Source organism: Lagopus muta, chromosome 25 (assembly GCF_023343835.1).
Source record: "Lagopus muta isolate bLagMut1 chromosome 25, bLagMut1 primary, whole genome shotgun sequence".
NCBI lineage: Eukaryota > Metazoa > Chordata > Aves > Galliformes > Phasianidae > Lagopus > Lagopus muta.
The window spans coordinates 4308692-4332493 of record NC_064457.1 but is presented as its reverse complement, the minus strand read 5'-3'; the positions used below and the strand labels follow the sequence as shown (position 1 = coordinate 4332493).

Here is a 23802-nt window from a genome sequence, read left to right as displayed (position 1 = left end):
ACATTGATTTGTTGGATTTGGTGTTTCCTTTACCTGCACAGAGAACTGCCACCTGCTTCTGAGCTTCAAATTCCAGCAGGCAAATGTGCCTGGGGTTCCTGAAGGCAGCACTAAATCTCCTTTTTCTGGTAGATTAGGCTCTGGCTGCAGATCTCAACTGCACAACCAAACCACATTCAAGAAGCCATTTCCCCTTGCCTGGCTTTTAATCAAGGTTCTAACTTAAAAAACAAAAGCATGGGTTCAGCCTGGAGGTTTCTTTAAAGTGCCTACTCAGCAATAGGCTGGAAATCAAAGCAGTGACTGCCCGGGGTTGCCCACACGTTGGCTGCACTCACAGAGTTCAGATGTTTCTTTTGAAGCATTAGCCAAACCATGCAGACGAGGTGGCCCTTTGTGCAGGTCTGACGTGCACATTCCAGAGCACAGAGAAGATTAAAACAGCCCATCGACCTCTTACCAAGTAACTGGGAAGGGCCTTATTACGTGGGGCTCCCACATACCTCAATGGTCAAGGGCAGCAGCACTCTTTTACCATGGCCAGCACAAGCTGTATGTGTGTGACAAGAACTGCCCTGCATTTTGCCAGTCTGAAATACAACACGATTGTCACCTCTACAGCCCATTTCCACAGTGCTCATATCGCTGTGTCTGCTCTGGTTCCCTTTCCCTTTTGTATTCCCTTCTGCACCCTCTCTTTTGCTCTTAGTTCTTCACCTTCACAAATCAAGAGACACAACAGTTGTGAAAAAACAGGAGCCCTCTGCTGGGTCCAGGGAAAACTGGCAGTGGACTGAGGGTCTGAAAGGACAGCATGAGCTCAGCTGCAAAAGCACTGACAAGAGCATTAACTAGATAAATAATAATAGATAAACAGGCAATCTATGCCTGTTAGGACCATCCTGTCCGCACCAAGAACGCGTGCAGCAGATGGGGAGGACTGCAGACAGGTAAACAGGTAAGTTTCGAGGTGGGTCTTGGCTTCACATCAATGCAAAGCAAGAAGGCAGGGGTGGGGAACAAGGAACTGCTTCAAAACCACAGGCCTCAGGCGAGACAGAGTAAAGCAACGCAAGAGCACCCTCTGTATGCTGCTCCATTTGCTACATTCACAGTGCTACTGTCACAGCATGGTAACATTGGGACTATACAACTCACAAAGGCGTTTCTTCCTTTCGTGAGGCACTCAGTATTGTTACAATGGTCACGCAATGTTACCGTTTGTCCTGCGCTACTTTAAAGCAGCTGCTGCTTTCTAACACACCAGCTGTAATGCACAGGGTTAACCTTCAGAAACAGCACAAGCACACAGGCGCAGCGCTCAGGCTTTGGTTACTTGACAAGTAAAAACCACCTCTAGTGCTTATCTGTACTATCTTCCTTATTAATTAATTCTATCCTATCCAATCATGAAGTCTGGTATTTATTATCTCCCCTTCGATCTGCACATCTCTTATCCACAGTTTGCTCTCAACCTGACTGCACTCGGCGTCTTTGTTTCAAAACCTTTCCCTGTTTTTTATCTTCCTGGATTTCTTACCACCTTGAAGTGTACTGATGAACCAAAAATACTACTTCTGATAAGCTTCCTCTTATTGTGTTGGAGCCCTCGAGGGGACCACCCTGGAAGAAAAACCATGAAAGCCCATCTCAGCAGTTGATTTTGAAGTGCATTTTTTAAAATTCTTTCTCCAAAGCTTTAGCAAGAGATTGCCAAAGGGCTCTCTGATCTACTTATCCAGTTTATGGAGACATAACTGGAAGAAACTTTTAACTTTTTCCATTCTTTGCTGGATATTTTCTGATTTAATGAGTGTTTCGTAGATATGGGGAACTTCAATTACTGCAAAACAAAACACGCAATTGCAAGAAAAAGTGATTTAATCCTTAATCAGTTTGATCTCTCGTTATAAATACACTCTATCAACAGACACATTTTGCCCTCCAAGCTCCTCCTGTACCATCCTTAATTTGAATGTCTCACCCTCGTCCCATTACATATAAAATACTGATCCAAAGGAGTATTTTTCCAAGTTAGTTCCCACAATGTCCTCTCAGCAGAGAGCAGTCCATTCAACTGCTGGACGCCTTCTGTTGCACAGAGGTTCAGAAGCAAAAGAAATGTCTTCAGTAGGAAAGGAAACTTCACACCTGTCACAGCACCACTGGTAGTGCCAGCAGTTTCAGTTCTGTCATTTCACAGCAGCAGCAATGTCGATCCTACCCTTGCTGTTGCTGTGGCACAATGTAATGACAGCAGTTCTGAAAGGTTTACACGAACCGTCTGAGATGGCAGAGATCTCCTGTAAGCCATTTTGTACTTAACATCGAGTACAAATTTGCTTGACGTTACACATCATCAAACCCATTTACTGAAGTGATTTCTTCAAGCTCTACATCTCAACAGTGAATAGCAAAGACACTACATGCAGCAGCGAGGTCAGCCTACATGAGGAGACTCTAAGAGAGGAAAAATAAACGAAGAGGCAAGTATCAAAATGTTAATCTCAAAACAGAAAAAATAAAATAAAATCCCGTTCCATCTGAAAAGGAAACCAAATTGACTGGAGTCCTCGGCTTGGTAGGAGACAAATCCTGCTGCAGCAAGGCACAGCTGTACAGACACTGCACTGCACAGTTGTAAAATAGAGGTGGAAATGGACCTGTTTATCAGGAACAAAAGACTGGCAAGCAATCTCTTTACAGGGTGCCCAACTGGTGTAAGAGAAAATGATCTAATGAGTGTGTTACAGTAACAAATTTCAGATTCAAATAAACTTAAGGTAATTTATAAAGTACACCAAGACAGATGGTCTCTCACTGCAGACATCCTCTTTAAATTCCTTAGTCCTGGCTTACACATAAACTGATCCTGCATACTGCCTGCTGGTGTGTTTTCTTGAGGAAGTGCAGCAGACTGAGAAGACAAAGAGCACAAAGCACTGCAAAACCATCCACAGAACAGCAGCCAGAAGGTGTGCAGCACACAGGATGACCAACGAGCTTCTAAGCTTGTCTGCTTCCTTCTGCTGAACCATCTGATGAGATCGTCTAGGCACTGATGGCACCTTGGCCTCCTCCACTGTTGGGTCTGCACTGACATGTTGCGTTTCCTGGAGTCCAAATATGAAGCTGATTGGTTGGAGATGGCTGATCAAATTGGACAGTCTCTTCTGGACTTAAAAGACACGTCACAGCTCAGTCTATACTTAAGCAATGGTAAACAAGCACTGCTGAAGCCTGCTTCACTTGGCCTTACTAGCAGAATTTGAAGAAATTGTATTAATAACTGTTAAAAAAATCTGGTTTGCAATAAGCTACATAATTATGAAAGCAAAGCTTATTGGAACAAATACAACACTGTGAAGCGTTATTAATTAAAAGACCTACAACCCTTCCAGACAGAAACGATGGAGGAATTCCCAGCAGAATGCCACATCCAGACGTGAAACTTCTGAACCTCTGTCAAACATCTGGAAATGCTCCTGACTTGTATTCAAAATAAGAACATATCTGGAGACTGTCTGAAATGGAAGGCTGTGCGAGATCCCAGGATAATCATTCCAACAGTCTGCAGGGCACTGAGTACCGTAATTAAACTACGAGGCATTTCCTACCTGTCCATGTTTAAATGTGGATAAATGTCTATTCAGCCAAGGAATACAAAGTCTAAGTTGGATCATCACAGAGATGATATTTTGTAAAAATGTCCTTCACAGTAAGTCTGCAGGTACAAAGAATGATGCAAAGACCACCCTTCCCAGGGAGGCAGAGGAAATGTTTACCATCCAAGGACAAGTCGGTTCAGGAAACTCTTCTGATGACATTTGGTTTTAAATGAGAGGTTTGTTGCCCTGATCCCACTGCTACTCTGAATTAAAAACAAACAAATGAAAACAGCAGGGAGCCCATTCTGGCTGTGTGAACACAAAAATGACAGATCTCAATTTGAACGCAGCAAAAACTTACCTGCTTCACCAAATCCAAAAATACTGGCTACAGATCACACAACCTTAAACATCTCGGGTAACAAACTCAAAACAAGATGTCCGTTAGCACCAAAAATGTCAAGTGTTGCAGTTTTGGAGGTTGGATTTGGTACTGGGCACACTGAGGTGACTCAGTGATCTGCAGCCGTCAGGAAGCAGGATGAGCACAGCATTCAGCTTCAACGAGGAAGCAGCAGATCAAAGCTACCAAAGCATACTTCATTTCAGCCTAAACCAAGAAGTCTGCACTGGTTGGAGTTGTACGGGTACACAAAAAATGTCAGTGGAAGTTATTACCATGCTTCCAGAGTCAGAACCTCTCCTTACAAGTCCTTCCTCCCTTTAAGCAAAAGAAAGATGGGAATCCTTTGCTTTCCACCACTTTTTGCACTCTTAGAATGCAAGAGTGCACCCACAAATAATGCAGAAGTGTCTTTAGTGAGAGAATTCCTTTAACAGACAACACGCTCACCAGGGTCAATTCTAGCTTGCAAAGGAAAGGCTCACGTCCTCTCATGTCTGCTTTTGCATCCTCTTCTCCCTGTCTAACAAAAAAAAAAAAAACAACAACAACAACAATAACAAAAAAAAACATTCCTACCTTGCAAAACGCCTGGACAAAATTTTCACTTCTCCTTCCTACTTAATCAATTCTTAAACTTAAAGACAGTAAGGCGAAAGTGGTAATGGACACAGACATTTTCACAGGGCCATTCTGATCTATGCTGTCCCCAGACAAATTTGATCCCCTAGGCGCTTTCCACGTGTCTGAGTGTGATTTGTAAACTCTGAAGCTCTCAGGAAGGGCTCATCCGAAGCAGCGCTCAGAGGAAAGTACATTTTGGAGGGCAGTCCATCTTGCTCCAAAAGACAACATCCTCTGGCAATAGTTGAGTGGCTCATGTCAGATACTGCACGACCAGAAACATGATTACACAAGTCACAATCATTCCCCCAATCATCAAGTATTTATCTTGAAAGGCTCGCTTCTCAATCAGCCGCATCACTGTATTGGATAAGCCCAACGTGTTGGCAACATCCAGGATCTTCTTTTGAGTTCCCTACGAATACAAAGACAACAAAGAATCAATTACCTTAATGGCACAATCTTTATTCTATGAAATATTTTATCACAGATGGCACGTGAGTAATTCTTATCCCTCAGAAAACAATGTAACTTGCTCTAAGTCAACAGTGTAAGAGATGGCCGTGGGACCCTGGCAATGATGGTATGACTAATTCACAGACAAGAACAGGAAAGAGGTTAAAGATAGAAAGCAGTGCATCCAGACAGAAGCATCACAGACAGCAGCTCAGAGAAAATCACTCTGGAGCAATTAGACATTTTTCTGGTCTACTTTCAGACAGTCTACAAGCTTGAAGCTTCCTGACAACCTTTCTTGAAGAACTCCCCCCCTGCTAACGTACAGTTTATCAGCAAGTTTGAAAGGAGGTCCAGAAGCTTGTAACGCCAGCGGTGACGTGCAATGTAAAGGTGTATAAAAGTGCAATGAATGCAATTTCAAGAGATCCCTGCAGAGAAAAGCACTGCACAAGACTGCTAGCAGGCATGCTGCAGACAGGTCCACACCTCAGCTCCGCTTCCCTGATGAAGCAGTTGGTATTACTAAGAATGCCTGTGGATCCCAAGAGTCACCGGATCAGCGCTAAGCACGTAGCAGAGCTGCTCAACTGGAAGCAGCAGGAAATGCCCCAAGAGTCACCATGCAGAGCTGCACTAACACTGCCACTTTATTTAAGGGAAACTGTCCAAAGAAACCTGTACAGAACACAGGCCCACAGATGTACACAGCTCAGAGCTGGACATCATCCTGTCTGGGAAGAAGGGAAAGAACTCATGGCTGCAGTCACAGTGGTGCAGGTAGGTGAAAAGCACCATCCCAGATAAGCTAGACAAGGGGAAGTTAATTCTTCCAGGAGAGCCTTCACAACCCTCCCAGCACTAGTAACCTTATCCTTCTCTGCCTTTTCTTTCACCTCTGCTTCATGAGATGGTAACAGAACCCCTCTATCCACTACTCCTATGGCAGATGCAGCTACAATAAAACCTCTTGAATGGTTGATATACTTAATAATGTACTTAATACTTAACCCATCAAGTTTTTCTAGTAATTGACTTTGTATAAAAACAAATATCTATTCCATATGTCAGTCAACAAACAACCTTAACCACGAAGCTATCCTTCATCTCTGAAAGACCCGAACTGTACCTACAGTTCAGTACCTGCTTTTATCTGGCAAGACTGCCTTTAAAGCCAGTGGAACATCAGTCCATACAGTGTTATGAGGTGTGATTTGTCTGATGACAAGGATTTGTGTTGGCAATCAAAACTGCCTAAATCCTCTGGGAAATACATCCCAAAACAAAGCAAAAAAGCAGCAGTCATTGTTACCCCCATCATCAGATGAATACAACAGCGACAGGGATTCCCCTTCTCACAAATCCAGCTCTGTCCTCCTCAACACACACTTCTTATTATAAAGTTCCTTTTATACTTCTGAACTCTTAACCCAAAACTTAACATTGCTTCATTCTTCAAAGGAGAAGTTATTAGAAGACTTAAAGCAGTACAGCTTTCTTGAACAGTATTTGGGGGAAGACTTGCTGCTGATGTGCACCAGACTTACTATCTTCATTAGTAATTTTAAACACTTTCTCCCAGCACTGCAGTTGTTCTAAGTGATGTTTACCTGCAGCAAAAGATGAACTACCTGTGAGCTGAACATTGCTTTCCATTCTTCACTTGGGAAAAAATAAAACAAATAACAGAAGAAAAGACAACATTCAGTGCTCCAGATACTGCCTGTGTGATGATTGCTACCCCACCAGGTCACAAAAACAGATTTTGAGTATGTTCCTAGTAAAATGACAACATATCAAGATTTTAAACTTAGCTGAATTGGAGTTTAGGTCTTTACCAGTGTTCTCAGCTTGAAGCAATGCACTGAAACAGATTTATTTCTTTTACTTAGCCAGATCACCACAAATGCAGAAACGTGGGGTCTTTTTGGTAAAAAATGATGCCCCCACCTTTAATGTCACTCTCTGGTCCCTCAGCCCCTGAAGAATGTTGGTCCCACTGCCAATAAGATCATCCATGCCACGATGGGCATTCTGCAGGGATTCATTAAACTGTAATGTTTCGTCGATCGGTATGGTGGTGTCAGAGTCCTGTAGGGGAAATGCAGGGTCTTGGTTACCTGGCCTACTCACACTCACAGATCCAGAAAGAGAACAAACAGAAACAAACAGCCCTTGACAGGACTGGAGGGATTATGTTTTAAACAGTTTTTTATAGGGATGTTAAAGCAATATTAGTATTTGAGTGAGAAAATGTGGTTTATAGAAGCCTACAGGAATCCAGTCAAAAGACAATTCGCTGTTCAACTAAAATTAGATTCCAGAAGATTAAAGAACAAATTAAAAATAGTGTTCATGATCTCTTTGTGACACAAACAAAAACGGGTATTACAACAGAGAACATAAAAACTATCAGAAGGGATTAAACAAAGGAGTCGTTTGATCATCACAAGTGGAAGATTTTCGAAAGACAGCAGCACATTTCTCATGACAAAAGGCCTGTAAAACAAAGCCTGGGAGATGGCATTCCATCAACTTGTATCTATAAGATGCAATCTCTGATACTAAGGGCAAACAGAGTCATCAGCCCAGTTCCCTGAAGGCCGAACTCGCTCACCAAGGAAGGCCTTATCTAAACAAAATAAAACATCCAGAGAAGACGCATTATCTCAAGCATTTAAAGATTTAAGTATAAATCTTTAAATGGAAGTAACTGGAATAAAATTGTATAGTCTGGGTTGCACAAGAGATCAGAAGATGTCATTGCTTTTCTGTCTTCCAAAGCCTTTTGGTTTATCCTTCTTTGGGTACCACCCCACTGAGAGTCAAGATAAAAGTTCACAACTCCCACACTGCTTCACGAACAGGAATCATGGCACTGGCGAGAGTTCAGTGTGGAAACACTGTTTTACCTGCTTACATGAACGCAGAGCAGCAAGAACTGCTTAAATATGTAATTAATGTTTGGGGGCAGAAGACAGCTAATGCTCTACATCTGACAGTCAGCTGTAGGTTATACGCATGTGAAAACACCGAACTTGCAGTGATTATTGTAGGGAAAAAAATTAACACAGGAATGACAGGCATAATCCAGAGCTGGATGTCTGCTCCAGTGTGTGTTCTGCTTATAAAGTCTGAAAGAACGAAGGATAAAAGAGCTGTTCACAGCTGCAAGGTCAAAATTACTGGATGAAGAAGACTCCAGATGGCAGACACAACTCTGAGCAAAAGCTAATAAGGCACAAAGGATAAAAAAAATAGGTTATCTTGCAGGAATCTGCGAGGCAGAAACACTTGGATTTGCATGTGAATGGCTGTTCCTTCAGATATTTATTAAACTTCAAATCAGATGAGTTTCATTTCCTGTGCAGGGAGTTTGCAGTTGATTTTCATTTACACACAAGGCAGCAAGAAAACTGTCTAGGTAGATTTTTGTTCACAGAACCGTAGGATGGTTTGGGTTAGAAGGGCTCTTAACAATCACCTCATTCCTGCCCTGGGACACAAACCTCTGCATCAGGTTGCCCAAAGCACCATCCAGCCTGGCCTCCTGTTTGCTGCTCGTAGGGACACAAGATGGCAGCATATTTTTCATTTGCTGTTTGTGTTTTTCTCCAGAACTGTTCAAGGAAAGGCTTTAAAGGTAAAGCCCAAATCTATCTTTGAATCAAGCAAAACATTCAGAACACTGTTAGAGCTTTCAAAAGCCATTATGCATTTTGCAGTGCATTTAGGATGCTTTCACACTCAGCTGACATATAAATAGCTGGTAAATGTCTAACCAAAATAGGTAGGCCAATAGCTCACAGACAAATCATTTTCTTATCACAGGGACATTTGACACAAATCCAAGGAAAATGTATACTTTGGTACCTACCTCACTCCAGCTTCTGGAATTGCTATAGAAAACCAGGTAGAGCTGCACTGGAGCAGCAATTTCTGCACTCTTTCACAACTGCCTCTCATCAGGCCAACTTCCTTCATCAAAGACTTGTACTTTCTCATGAATTTTTACTCTTTTCTATATTCCATTTACACCACCACACAGCAGTCATCCAACAGTCAAGCCCAGGCCTTGTCTGAAACTTCTCTGAAAGAAAACGGCCTTCAGGACAGAGAGATCCAAAATACAGAATATTTACATTAGTGGTGAATGTTCGTGCCAGCAGCTCCTCCCGCTGCCGTTCTTGCTGCTCCCGGATGTAACGACGATGCTGGAAGTTCCTCAGCGCTGTCTGCAGGTGCTGAACATCATACTTCAGCTGGTCGACTCGGCTACACGAGATCAACAACAGGAAGACATTCCCAGGGATAAAAACACCAACCTCACGCTGCGTATTTTAATGAAGCATCATAAATTAACAGCAACAAATACTAAAAATGATGGACTCTAAAAGATAAAGGATGTTTGATGTAAGGCTTCTCTTCCAAACTTAGATCTTCTGTGCCTCATTGTTTTTTATTTTAGTGAAAAGGTGATTATTTAACTGCAGGCTACAGATAGAAAGTGAAGCAGAATTCTTGAGCTATTTTATACATCTTCTCCTACACTAAGCCTCTTCAAACTGATTATACATACATGCATATGTATATACTGTTCATTTAACAAAGATTTGAACAGTTTCTATTTTGTGACCCATTCATATAAAAGATTTAGCTTTCAAGTTTCCTTAATTAACGCCGTGTTCTTAAGTTTCAGTTTTTACAAAAGGAACCTAAAAGCCAGAGGGCAACACAGCAGACATCTCCACTGGGGTAAAACAAATCATGTCCAGAGCTCCACTGCTTCCAATTAAATGTTCAATGACTACAAGGAAAACACAGATGACTGTTTCAGATACCAACCTTTATCATAAAGGTGATAGGAAATCCCCTCCTAGTACCTACAGAGGTATTCTGGGACTAAACATTAACAGAACATTCTGAATGGAAAGCTGTCTAATAGCCTGTGGTCCAATTGCCTGCACAAACCAGTGCTCATTTCAGAAACCTTATTTTAGTCACCAACATCTTGGAAAAGGGTCCAGAACAACAGCAACTTAAGTAATTTTAGTCCTTACCTCCACAAATACCATTAAAACAAATGCTATACAGAGTAGAAATGCCTTTAAGAATCCAAGTGTGATGTTCAACTCATCTCAGAACAGAGCCATGAGTCTGGCTCCATCACCAGACTGCAGTTAGGTGCAGGAAAGTGATTTTGCCTCTGTCCTTCAGTTCTGTTACAGCTGAGCAGAGATTTAAGTTGCACAGCAGAGACGTTTCACTCAAATGAAAAAGTGAAGGGCTTCAATAAACTTAATGAAAATAATTAGACTACTCCATTACTGTAGCAAAGAAAGTGAACTCACAGTTTAGCATTCTGTCGTTTATTGGGAGGTTCTTTGCTGGACAGGATTTCCAAACGTTCCAAGTTGTTGAATACTTTGTCTATTCTTGCCTGAATCTCATTTTCTACTACTGCAAAGAAATAAAAGAAGATTAACTAAAAGCTCGACAAGTCATGAAAAGCCACTTCTTTAGGTTGAGATTCCTGCCTTCCACCCCTCCCCTGCGAAGGGAACAGGGAAAACCCCTGCTCTTCTCAAATATGCAACCATATTTCCCTATCACCTCTGTATATTAGGATTTACACGTTGCTACACTCCCCTCTGTGGCCCCTTCCTGTTCTCTTACCAGGGTTTGCTCACAAGAGCTAACAGCCAAGATGGCTTTCAAAAAAATTAAAGTTATGAAAAACATTAACAAAGAATTGCATTATCCACACCTACAGCAGCAGAGTTTGACCAGCATGGGAAGAAGAAAGACAGAAAATGGCAGACCGGACAAACAGCCCTGAAAAACAGGCCCAAATCAGGGCTGGGGAGCCCTTACAGGTGGGACAATAAGACTTAATAACAATTGTCTCTGTAATCATCTGCTTTGCCATTGCTTCTGACAATCAGTGCGTAGAAATAGCAGAGAGATGAGAGATCAAAATGCAGACTCAAATACTTGAACTGCTGCAAGGTGGGAAAGGCAAACAAGGAAAAAGAAGACTCACAGTTACTGTCATCACTGTAAAGCTTGAGCCAAGACTGCCTTTGTTTTAAAACCACTTTTTCTACCAGTGTCACAATCCAGCATTCTACAATTTATGGGGAGGCCTCAAATCATCTGATGTTCCTGTGCGTAATAATGGAGAACTGAAAGGCTGAGAGTGTGCAGCCTCCAGAGAACGTCTGCACACAGAGCATCAGAGGACACTGAGGCACCATCCTGTCTGTGCAGCCAGTTCAAAGCTCAGAACGCCATGCTCAGTCCTAGAATACATAATTTTCAAATTCCACAGGCACCATTTGTTCTTAGTTTACATTTAGGCTAAGTCTTAAGAGCCACTGCTTATTCTTATTTTTTGGTTTTAGACTAAAAAGGTATAGAGAAAAGCATTATGTATCTACTGCTACTTACTCCACAGCATCTCAGGACTTTCAAAAGAGTTCCAGTCAGCAGAACCAGAAAGGAAACTGCACATTAAACCCCTTCTGTTTGCATTTTGATCTCACACAATCAAAGCGGAACAAAGGCAAGTATATAAACATTACTCAACCAAATTGTCCAAATTCATATTTCCATCATTTACTACAGCTAAACTTAACAAAAGGAAAAAAAAAAAAAAAAAAAAAAAAACAGGAAAGATCAGAAATTGCTTTAGCTAGTCCAAACAACTATTTTACTTTAGTTCATATTACTTGGTCATCTTATGTTTTTTCAGAGCAAGAAGGGATTCTTTGCCCAAAGCTGAGGAAGAAAAGCTGCAACAGAAGCTTTGATCACCCGGCTCTTTTTCCACCTCTTCAGACAAGAGATAATTCCTTAACCCAATAAATTATCAAATATACAATAATACCGAAAGCATATATCTGTATTTTTCTATAGTAAACAGTATGTTTACTTATAGACTGTGTAAGATGATACACAATCCTATTTCTTGAAATCTTATCTCTTGCCTCAAGTATTCTGGACCTGATGCAAGTCTCTACAGGACACTGATGCAAGGAGTTCGTATCAGAGAGTCACAGAGTGGTTTTGGTTGGAAGAGACCCCTAGGATCATCTAGTTCCAACCCCTGCCATAGGCAGGGACCTCCCTCTAGACCAGGCTGCTCAAAGCCCACCCAGCCTGGCTTTGAATGCTTTGAGGAAGGGAGCATCCACAACCTCACTGGGCAACCTGTTCCAGAGTCTCACCGCCCTCACAGTAAAGAATTTCTTCGTAGGCTAAATCTACTCTCTCTCCGTTTAAAGCCATTTCCCCTCATCCTGTCACATACTTTTCTAAAAAGTCCCTCCCCCACTTTCCTGTAGGCCACTTCACGTACTGCAAGGCCACTAAAAGGTCCCCCTGGAGCCTCCTCCCCTCCAGGCTGAAAAGTCCCAGCTCTCTCAGCCTGTCCTCACAGGGGAGCTGCTGCAGCCCTCTGATCATCTTTGTGGTCCTCCTCTGGACCTGCTCCAACAGCTCCATGTCCTTCTTGTGTTGGGGGCCCCAGAACTGGATGCAGTACTGCAGGTGGGGTCTCACAAGAGCAGAGCAGAAGGCAGAATCACCTCCCTTGTCCTGCTGGTCAAATTCTCCTGATGCAACCCAGGACACGATTGGTCTTCTGGGCTGCAAACCCACACTGCTGGCTCACGTTGAGTCTTTCATCAACTGACAGCCCCAAATCCTTCTCCTCAGGGCTGCTTTCAAGCCACTCTCCATCCAGCTTGTATCTACGCTTGGGATTTTCCCAACCCAGGTGCAGGACCTTGCACTTGGCCTTCATGAGGTTGGCATGGACCCAAGCCTTACTCATACTGCTTAAATTCCTGCATATCAAATGATAATATTTTTCCAGAAAAACTGGACTAAAAATCTTTCTGAGATGTCTGCCAATTAATGGATGCTTAAGGAACAGAAAAATAACAGGGCTGATATACAGTGTGATTATTCAGCTTCTCAGCTAACAAAATAGCTTTATGATGGCTGAATTTGCAACTCTTTCCACATGATATGCTTATTATACTTCCCTATATGCACCAATTTGATTCTTTTCATCTATTTTTATTGTATGCCTGTACAGCACACTTTGACAAGGAGTTCCAAAACCTCTCAGAAAGAAAAACATTCAGCATTGCCACATTAAGACACTTGTAGAAGCATTTACAGTAAACACTACTTCTCTATTCAAGAATTACCAAAGGAATTTGAAGACAATTATTGTTCTGTATTCTCCACCCTTTCCTACAAAGCATCACCTTAATCAAGTCACACAGTGATACAGTTTTAATGCATTCCACATCATCAGTTGATCAGAGTGACTGAAATAGCAAATTAGTTCCAATAATGATTGTATCTTTAATCGCAGAGCACATGAGGTCAGAAGTGCACATGGCATCAAATCAGCACCAGAGTGGGACTTTTCTCTCTTATTAAATACTTACAGTGTACAGAATCTTTGTCTGAAGTCTCCAGACGTCCCATGTATGACTGGACCTCATGGACTTGTCTATGAAAAGACAGAGTAAAGAAAGAGAAGTCAGTTAATACCCATAAAATGAAATAATTTCTCAATACCTCAATCTTCAGATTTTATTACTATCAGAACATAACAGGAATTGGATACATGTTACTCAGTGCAGACAATCCATGACTATAAAAACCCAACAAATTTCTTCAGTTTGAAGACAGCTGTGCCTTCACTTATCACGTACCTACAACTTTCAGTTTAAAACTAAAATCATGGTGAAAGGGCTTCTTTTCTTTCAAGAATCCCAATCCAACTACAGCTCCCTTTTTTTATTCAGAACCCAAAATGAGATTCTCTCTTATGACACACACCTGGCCCACTGAAAGCCTTGTAAGGCCTCCACCTGCCCCAATAATCAAGAAGAAAAGTTATCAGATTCAAAGGAGGAGCTCACAAATATCGAGTACAGCAGAAGGAAGGTCAGACTGGTAGAAAAGTTGGTACAGAGGAAACCACTGCAGTGTATGTAAGTCTATGTGTGCACCTACATACATCATCTTTAGGGCTCTGCAAGTACCCATCTTGTACACAGGCAGTGTCACTCCTTAAAGAAAACAGCAGCACTGCTGAAGGATCAGAGCAGAACTACACAGATTATGGGAAGTACAGAAAAGCTTCTATGCAAAAAAAAAAAATGAGTTTTCTCTCTGGACTGATGATTATTATCTGTGAGGAGATACCCTAAAGCATAAATGACCCAAAATAAGGTGAGGAAAGAATAACTTTCACTGTCTCTTTGAATATACGAATTACAGAGGACAAAATGGAAACTGAAACAAGGCAGGATTATTGCCCTTATCAACACGGGCATTTCTAGATCAACAGGATTTTCAGCTCTTACCTATGAGGTCTCTCTAGATCATTATTTAATAAGAACTATTAACACAGATAACAGACTGGCACTTTTGGACTAACTGCATCCTCTGACCTGCTTCCCATGAGCTACTTCATACAAAATCATAGAATCATTAAGGTTGCAAAAGATCTCTAAGATATCTAGTCCAACAGTCCACATATCACCAATACTGTCCACTAAACTGCATCCCAAAGTACCACATTTCAACTTTGCTCAAACACCTCCAGAGGTGGTGACACCACCACCTCCCCAGGCACCCTGTGCATCATCACTTTTTCTGAGAAGAAATCTTTACTAATTTCCATCCTGAACCTCCACTGGCACAACTCCAGGCCATTCCCTCTCATCTGATCACTGTCATCTGGGAGTAGAGAAAGACCCTCACCTTGCCACAACCTCCTTTCAAGCACTTCTGGAAAGATATAAGGTCTCCTCTGAGCATTCTCTTCTCCAAACTGAACCAACCCACCTCCCTCAGCTGCTCCACTTCACAGCTTCACTGTCTTTCACACCAAGAATCACATTTGCTGCCTTCCTTGTGATTTGCAATTTTCACACTGCTTAAGCCTCATCCCGCAGCAAAATCATAGAATCACAGAACAGGCTGGGCTGAAAAGGACCACAATGACCATCTCGTTTCAACCCCCTGCTGTGTGCAGATCGCCAACCAGCAGCCCAGGCTGCCCAGAGCCACATCCAGCCTGGCCTTGAATGCCTGCAGGGATGGGGCATCCACAGCCTCCTTGGGCAACCTGTTCCAGTGCCTCACCACCTTGTGTGTGAAAAACTTCCTCCTAATATCCAACCTAAACCTCCCTGTCTCACTTTAAAACCATTCCCCTTTGTCCTATCACCCTCCACCCTCACAAACAGCCGTACCCCCTCCTGTTTATAAGCTCCCTTCAAGTACTGGAAGGCCGCAATGACATCTCCCCAAAGTTTCCTCCAAGCTAAACAAGCCCAGCTCCCCCAGCCTTTCCCCATAGGAGAGGTGCTCCAGCCCTCTGATCATCGTATTGCCCTCCTGTGGCCCCGCTCCAAGAGCTCCACATCCATCCTGTGCTGGGGGCCCCCGGCTTGGATGCAGTACTTTAGATATCTACAAACCCATTTCACGCCATCCATCATGCATTTTCTAAAATAGTCTAAGTGCCATCTGCTAGCCTACACGAAAGTCCCCAGCCTTAAAAATTTAAGTAAATGTATGTAAAATAAATTTAAGCACATTAAACGCGATATAATCACTTTCTCAGCGAACATCTGTGATCCCTTTCACTAAAACCTAAAGGCCTGGGGCCGGACCGACGTGGCTAAAGGGACGTCGGGACTTTGGACAGACAACCGGCCACCCCAGAGCTGCAGGATCCGCTTCGTTCTGCGACAAACCTCGCTCCTGGCGGCACAGCACCGGCCTGGCACGGCGCTCTGCCCGGACCGAGCTTTTCGCTGCTCGAAGCAGCTCTCCCCACTCCCATCAAGCAAACCACAGAGGCTGCGGTTCCTCCCCCCAGCACCACGGGCTCGAGGCAGCCTCAGCCGCTCCGCACAGCCCGGTGCACCCCGGCCCGGCGCCACACACACTTGTTGGTTTGATGGTACAGCCCTTCCATCTCCTCGACGTTCCCCGCTCCCCTCTGAGGGACACGTCGCCTCCACTTCCGCCTAACGCAACTTCCGCTTCCGCATCACGCAACTTCCGTTTACGCCGGCCGAGGCCCCACCAGGCCTCGGCACTGCGCCTGCGCCGCCGCGGGGGGGCGCGTTTCCCTCAGCTGATGAGTAGAGCGCATCTTCAGTCACAGAACGGCTCGGGTTGGAAGGGACCTCAAGGATCACGGAGCCCCAACCCCCTGCCACACGCAGGGCCACCAACCTCCACATTCAATACCAGCTCAGGCTGCCCAGGGCCCCATTCAACCCGGCCTTGAACACCTCCAGGGATGGACGGGGCATCACAGCCTCTCTGGGCAGCTGTTCCAGCCCCTCACCGCTCTCACAGCACAGAACTTCCCCTGACATCCAACCTCCATCTGCCCTCCCTCAACTTCAAACCATTTCCCCTTGTCCTGCTGTTTCCCTTTCCAAGAGTTGATTCCCCTTCTGTTTGTAGGCTCTCTTTAGGTACTGCAGGCTGCAATGAGGTCACCCCGCAGCTTTCTTTTCTCCAGGCTAAACAAGCCCAGCTCCCTCAGCCTGTCTTTGTATGGAGGTGCTCCAGCCCCCTGATCATCTCTGTGGCTCCTCTGCACCCTCTCCAACAGCTCTCTGTCTTTCTTGTCCTGGGGGCTCCAGGCCTGGACACAGTACTCCAGATAGGGCCTCACAAGAGCAGAGTAGAGGGGAACGATCACTTTCTTCCCCCTGATGGCCTCCCCTCTTCTGATGGAGCCCAGGATACCATTTGCTTTCCGAGCTGCAAGAGCACACTGCTGTCTCACTGTCTCGCATCTTTCAAGTCTGTTGAGGTCCCTCTGTATGGCATTCCTTCCTTAGAGTTGTGGGATCGTTAAGGCTGGGAGCGATCTCTAAAATCATCTGGGCCAACCCTGACCCATCCCCACCCAAGGCCACTGATCTTTAAAAGTCTGGACAAGAGAAGGCTCCAGGGAGACTTCAGTGCAGCTTGAGGGTAGCATATGAACAGGAGGAGAGCAGCTCTTTATGCAAGCAGTGATAAGAGAATGGGGAATGACTTCAGACTAAAAGAGGGAACATTTCTTACTCAGAGTGAGGTGCTGGAACAGGCTGCCCAGAGCAGTTGTGGCTGCCTTGTCCCTGGGATGATCTCTGAGGTTCCCTCCAACCTAAACCATTCTGTGACGTGCCCAAGACACGACAGCTGATGAGTTCTTGAATCTCCAAAACAACCTTCAGAGGAATTCTGTTAAAAACAACAGGGATTCCTTATCATGCTTCTGAGAATATGGAAGTCACAGATTAACAGCAGGAATTAATTGCTTTAATACAGTTAAATTCAAGTTTTAAATCTAAAATCATAATCAGTCATCAGCAATCTCAGCCCTCTTCTGTCTTTTTTCCACTTATGCAAAGCCTAATTGTCATTACAGCACAAATTCAGGGTACTGAAGGATGACAAATGTTGAAACCAGGAAAGATTTTAAGGAGCGGGAAGTTTAAGGTGGTCGCTTTCTGTGATTCTGGGCAAAACATGAAACTTTGAGACAGGAACACTCTCCAAAGTGGAGTTTCTTCTGCTGTTGCTCATTTACAGTTAAGGGGTGCACCTGAAGGATGCAATCTAATCACATGAGGACAAGTGGCTGTGCATTATACAGGTATGAGTGAGTGAAATAACAACACATCTGTAACTAATGATGAAATCATTTTCCTGTGTTCCCCCCTTTCCCATGTATCACATGTATCTTCATGCTGCAGGAAAATTTCTTTGACCATTGCACCAGCAAGGCAGGTGCCTGGCAGAAGATCATCCCACTGAGATCCTAACAATATCTCAAGCCACAGAAATCAAATGAGTATAAAAATGAACTGTCTATAAAAACATGAGCTGCTGCGGGAACAAATGCAATCAATTTTTGTTTTTTGTTTTTTTTTTTTTTGCTCTCTTTTATCTGAATCATTATGCCCTGTTTTCAAACACTTTCTGCAGACAGAGGCCTTGAATGGAGATAGATGCTGGGACTTCCCTCCTGGCCAAGACTTTGAGGAGTATCACAGGAGTTCTGATGAAGTGGCAAGCGCTGAAAAGCAGGAATGAATTCCTGTTCTTTTCTCAATAACTTTACTTTTTGACAGAGGAAAAAAAAAAGAAGACAGCAACAACAACAAAACATGCTGCAAGTCTGTTCTGTTCTCATCAGACTTGAGGTCCTTCCAGGAAGAGTCCTTCAGCAAATTGGCTCATTTAGACACAACAGCCAGAAGCACAGAGAGCAAAAAAAAAAAAAAAAAAAAAAAAGGGTTTTGTTCAAGGAAAGCCTCTGTATTGTAAACAGGATAAAAGGGGATGGAAAGAGACACTTATCACTGTCTTGATGTGTCCCCAGGTCATTCCTGGTCTACAGGAGAAAAAGAATTCCATATACACTGCTCTCTTAGAAACTCCCAACTGGGGATTTTCGCTATCAAAGAGTTTACAGACATGAGGTGTTCAAACAGCCATCGGTGCTCTCCTCACCCTGTTTGGCTTGTAGTTTGCCTTGCAGCTCCAAAAGGATGGATTCTTATACAATCCCCTTTGTTCTGCTTATAACAGTTTGCTTTCCCCTTCTCCCTCTGAAGGAAAAGCTCTGATGCTCTATTTAAAACCAGACCCTAATAACAGGTTTCTCTCTAAGCATGATTTCAAATATCCATAGAAACTCTCACCTTCCCCCTCCTCTATCCCTCCTTCCCTCTCACCAGCTCTTTGCATGCTGTCTTGATAGTAATAACTGTGGCTTTAAAAACAAAGGAGTGCCAAACCCCAGGGCATGCTGCAGGAGCAAGACATTGAGATTAATTCTTGCTGTAGACTCCTTGCTTAGCCCAGCTGCAGGCCATGGAGGCTGCATGTCCCAGCTTTGACAGCTTCTCTGACATAAGCCAGACCTCACAGCACGCCTTGCAGCATTCTGAGATGGTGGATGTGGGGAAAAAGAGAGGGGAGACATGACAAGAATGTCAGAGACTCATCTATCAAATTTCTTAAACTGTTGGGTGATGTGCTGGTTGCATATCTTCCTTTAAAGACACATTGCATGTCCTTCTATCTTTCCAAATTAAGAATATTTCTATAGAACTTCTAACACAGCTCTCAGACTGATTCATGGTGATGAATTCAGGATGTTACAGGTCCAGACATAGTGACATGAAGTCACAAATACTTGGGTCATCGTTCCCTTGTTCATAAATTTAGAATTATAGAATCTTTAAGGTTGGAAAAGACCTCTAAGATCAACCAGTGCAACTGCCCACCTACCACCAATATTGTCAAACAAGCCACGTCCCCAAGTGCCACATCTATGCAGTTCTTGAACACTTCCAGGGACGGTAACTCCACCACCTCCCTGGTGGCAGCCTTTGCCAATGCATCATCACTCTTTTGGAGAAGAAATTCTTCCTAATATATTAATATTCAGCATGGGCTGAGAACAGGAATTCTCTACCTCTACCATTGGATAGTGCTGAGAATCATTCTGGCAGGACTCTAAGCATGGAAAAGCATTACAAAAAGGAAATGCCCTTTTGTTCCTTTTGTCATGCCAACATGACCCTTGTCATTCAATTGGAAAGTGAAGCAGAATTTGTGGGAGATTCTGCAGCACAGAAGAGATGCTATACTCAGCAAAAGATGAACCTAAATGCTTGATGCGTTTGGTGAAAAAAATAATGTTTCCTAACAAAATTTTAAAGGAATTTCCATTTTCTGAAAAATTAGGGTGTTGAGAGTAAGGCAAAGAAACTTGCAAAGAGAAACAATTATTGTGGGATCAAATTATTAGTTTTTAACAACTTCAATTTCTACAGTTTGTCCTGTGACTATCTGGGCTAATCTAACTACTTTCCTAATGTTTGGAAGGCTCACAAGATTTCCAAAAATATTTTATATTAAAAATTATCCTCATTAGAACTCACAGTCTTTGAAAATACAAGTCATCCAACAGTCCATCTACCAGAAGTTATTTCATCTTACACCAAAGTATGCTATTCATTCGGTTTATGATTTGGTGCGTGATGATGTATGTGGGGTCTCCATAATGATGCCCAATGCTCACCTTTCACTGATATGGGGTACCTCAACATTTAAAAACTGCAAGAATTATTTTGATCCTTTCATAAACTGTGGATGTATCGTTCAAAAATAAACCTGTAGATTGATACTACAAACGAAGCACCCCAGGCTTTGTGTAGCATGGACAGTTTTTGCATCACTTCAGCTTTCTTGACAGCAGAAGCAGGCCAGGCGCTGGCACAGATGTCTCCTTGGAAGTGAGGCAACCCCAGCAGTGCAGTGGTATTTGCCTGCTTGCCAGGATGGCTGCAGGGAGAGGGAAGAGTTGATGCCTATTGCATCACTGTGTTGCAGATCTTATCTCCAGTGATAAGCCTGGCCCTGTTGTACTGCTCTGTTCACTATCCTGAGCTATCTGTTAGCCTGCTACTTCCATTTCAAAGTCAAAGAAGGCCTTGTTTTTCCTAAAGCTTATCTAATTCCTCTGACCACTCTTGTTCATCTAATTGAAATAAAGTCTACCTCCAGCAGCCAGCCTTGCACCTCTCCTCTTAAAATTTAGTCTTCTTTCAGTTTCAGTTCCATTTGCCCACTCCAGTCATTGACTGTATTGGCAGCAGGTTTGTATTTGCCATAGTACAAGGCAGGTTTATTTTACAACAAAAGAGATCTTCTGCAAAATGTTGTCTACCAGTCTTCCCTGTTTGGAGAAAAAAAAAAAAAAAGAGGATTTCATGGAATCATAGAATGGCTTGGGTTAGATGGTAAAAGACCACCTAGTCTTCTCTGCAGGGCTGCTCCCAAGGAGTTCTCCCAGTCTGTGGACATATCTGGGATGGCCCCAGCTCAACAACTTGCATTTGGCTTTGTTGAACCTGATTAGGATTACAGGGGCTCACTTTCTGAGTTTATCAAGGTCCCTCTGGATGGCAGCCCTCCCTTCTGTCATATCAACTGCACCATTCAGCAAACTGCCAAGGATGCACTCAATACCATCATCTGTATCACTGATAGAGATGTTAAGGAATATTTGTCCCAAGACGGAACTCCTAGGGGGCATCACTGATCACCAGCTCCACCTGGGCTTGGAGCCATCGACAACAACCCTCTGACTGTGAACATCCAACCAATTCTTTGCCCACTGAATAGTCCACCCTTCAAACCAATATCTCTCCAGTTTAGAGATAAGAATGTGGTGTGAGACCATGTCAAAGGCCTTGTACAAGGCCAAGCAGGTGACATCAACTGCCTTCCCTTTGTCCACCAATCCGCTCCATCATAGAAGTAACTTCCAGGAGTGCTGTCATGACCCAAGCATCATGATGCACGAGATGCAGCAGCTGGGGTGCATACTGGCACAAGACCACCACGATTCCTCACAGTCTTCAAGTGGACCCAGAGAGTGGTGGTAAATGGAGTCAAATCCAGCTGATAACCAGTCACTGGTGGTGTTCCCCAGAAGTAGGTATTGTGGCCCATCCTTTTAAATATCTTTATTGATGCTCTGGATGAGGGAATTGAGTGCACCTGCAGTAAGTTTGCAGATGACACCAAGCTGGGAGGAAGTGTTAATCTGTCTGAGTGTAGGATGGACCTACAGAGGGATCTGGAGAGCCTGGATTACTGGACTGAGGTGAATGATGGACCTACAGAGGGATCTGGAGAGCCTGGATCACTGGACTGAGGTGAATGATGGACCTACAGAGGGATCTGGAGAGCCTGGATCACTGGACTGAGGTGAATGGGATGAAGTTCAACAAGACCAAGTGCTAGGTCCTGCACTTTGGTCACGACAGCCTTGTGCAGTGCTACAGGCATGAGGCAAAGTGAATCACCTTAGATTGGCTTGGGTTGTAGGGGACATTAAAGATCTTCTAGTTTGAGTCCCCTACAATGAGCAGAGTTGACAACCACTAAATTGGGTTGAATAGGGCTCCATCCAGTCTGGGCTTGAATGCCTCCCATGACTGAAAGGCTGCATGGAGGAAAAGGATTTGGGTGTGTTAGTTAACAGGTCCATCTATAGGGCCTGAACATAAGCCAGTAGTGTGCCCAGGTGGCCAAGAAAGCCCATGGCATCCTGGCTCATGTCAGAAGTAGTGCAGACAGCAGGAGGTGATTGCCCCTCTGTGCTCAGCTCTGGTGAGACCACACTCCAGTGCTGTGTTCAGCTTTGGACCTCTCACCACAAGAAAGATATTGAGGCCCTAGAGCATGTCCAGAGAAGGACAGTAATGCTGTGAAAGGTCTGGGACACAGGTCTCATGGGGAGCAGCTGAAGGAATTGGGATCGTTCAGTCTGGAGAGTTTGTAGTGAGGTGGAGGTCAGCATCTTCTCCCAGGTAACAGTGGCAGGACAAAAGGGAATGGTTTCAAGTTGCACAAAGGGAGGTTCAGGCTGGAAAAACTTCTTATCCAAGAGGGTGGCTGGGGACTGGAATGGGCTGCCCATGGAGATGGTAGAGCTACCATCCCTGAGGGGGGGTTAAGAAACATGGAGATGTGGTACTTAGGGGCGCATGGTTCTGGGGACAGTATTGGTGGTGAGTGAACAGTTGAACTTGATGATCTTAGTGGTCTTTTCCAACCTTAATGATTCTGTGATTCTATGATTCTATGCTTTTGGACCGCCCATGTTGTAAGGAACACAGAAACCCCTTAGTTCCTGGTGAACAAAGAGATGAGCCAGGGTTGGTGCTGACTTCCCAGTCATGGCAGCTCTGCAGAACCACATCTTCCCTCAAAATGGCCTTTATCCATCACCCTGCAGCCCTGTGCTGGGATATTTTGCCCACTTGCAGACTGGGGAGGAGCAGCGCTGTGTCTCCTCGCAGAGAACTCAAGGTGCGGCAGTGCCTCAGGGCACCAAGTAAATGAATAAAAAACAGTCAGAACTGATTAGGGAGCTCAGATTTTGGCTCAGACTCTCTATAGCCTCCAAGGCATTGCAGAGGCTCAGAACCTCATTACTTCTATAAAGCGAATTCAGTAATTAGCTCAGGTCAAAAGTTTAAGGCTTGGAGTCTGCTGCTGGAGAAATGGTGTCTCCGTACACTCCAGCTGACAAGCAGCCGAGGCCAAAAGGAATAATTCATCCCAATGGGATAGTTTTGTCATCAGTGTAAACAGCCAATCTCTGCTAAAAATCTTCTGACTTCCCGACTTCATAGATATCCCAAAACAGCAGTTCTACATCCTCGATTTGTCCCACATACATAAGTCTTCCAGGGGTTTTTATTTTCTGTTTTCATAGTGCTGTTTATTCTTTCATCATTTCTGTTGTTTTAACAATTTATTTGTCTCCCAGACCACAGGTTTTCCTTATCATGATCAGAACTCTGGGTCTCAGCCTGTGTGATTCTGCTATGCCCATGGAACACGAAGCATGGCACCACGTGTTGTCCATCCCAGCCATTCTCTGGGATCATGCAACTTCACATCCTGCTCAGTCTGCAGAGGTTGTGTCACACTGCCCAGCATAACACACTCCTTTCCCTTTCCTGACTACACCAGAGGGAAAGTGGGACAGGGAGGAGGGCAGGGAGGGGCTGAAGGATTAAACAAGACAGACCAGAAAGCCTTGAATTTTTCCCCTAATACTCAGCCATTTAA

The 23802-nt window shown here is 43.9% G+C and overlaps 1 protein-coding gene across 2 annotated transcripts; it reads right to left on the bottom strand.

The window, feature by feature from the left end:
- Positions 1-1863: 1863 nt before the first annotated feature.
- On the bottom strand, positions 1864-16175 carry GOSR2 (golgi SNAP receptor complex member 2). Of its 2 annotated transcripts, XM_048926876.1 has the most exons (6): positions 16080-16175; positions 13557-13621; positions 10443-10551; positions 9234-9366; positions 7042-7182; positions 1864-5050 (listed from the first exon to the last, which is right to left on the bottom strand). In XM_048926876.1, the coding sequence occupies exons 1-6, from the start codon at positions 16106-16108 to the stop codon at positions 4889-4891; spliced, it is 639 nt and encodes a 212-aa protein (XP_048782833.1). In that variant the 5' UTR covers positions 16109-16175; the 3' UTR covers positions 1864-4888. The 2 variants fall into 2 exon arrangements, with proteins under 2 accessions (XP_048782833.1, XP_048782834.1); XM_048926877.1 differs by lacking the exon at positions 7042-7182 and having other exon boundaries at positions 16080-16148.
- Between the last annotated feature and the right edge of the window lie 7627 nt (positions 16176-23802).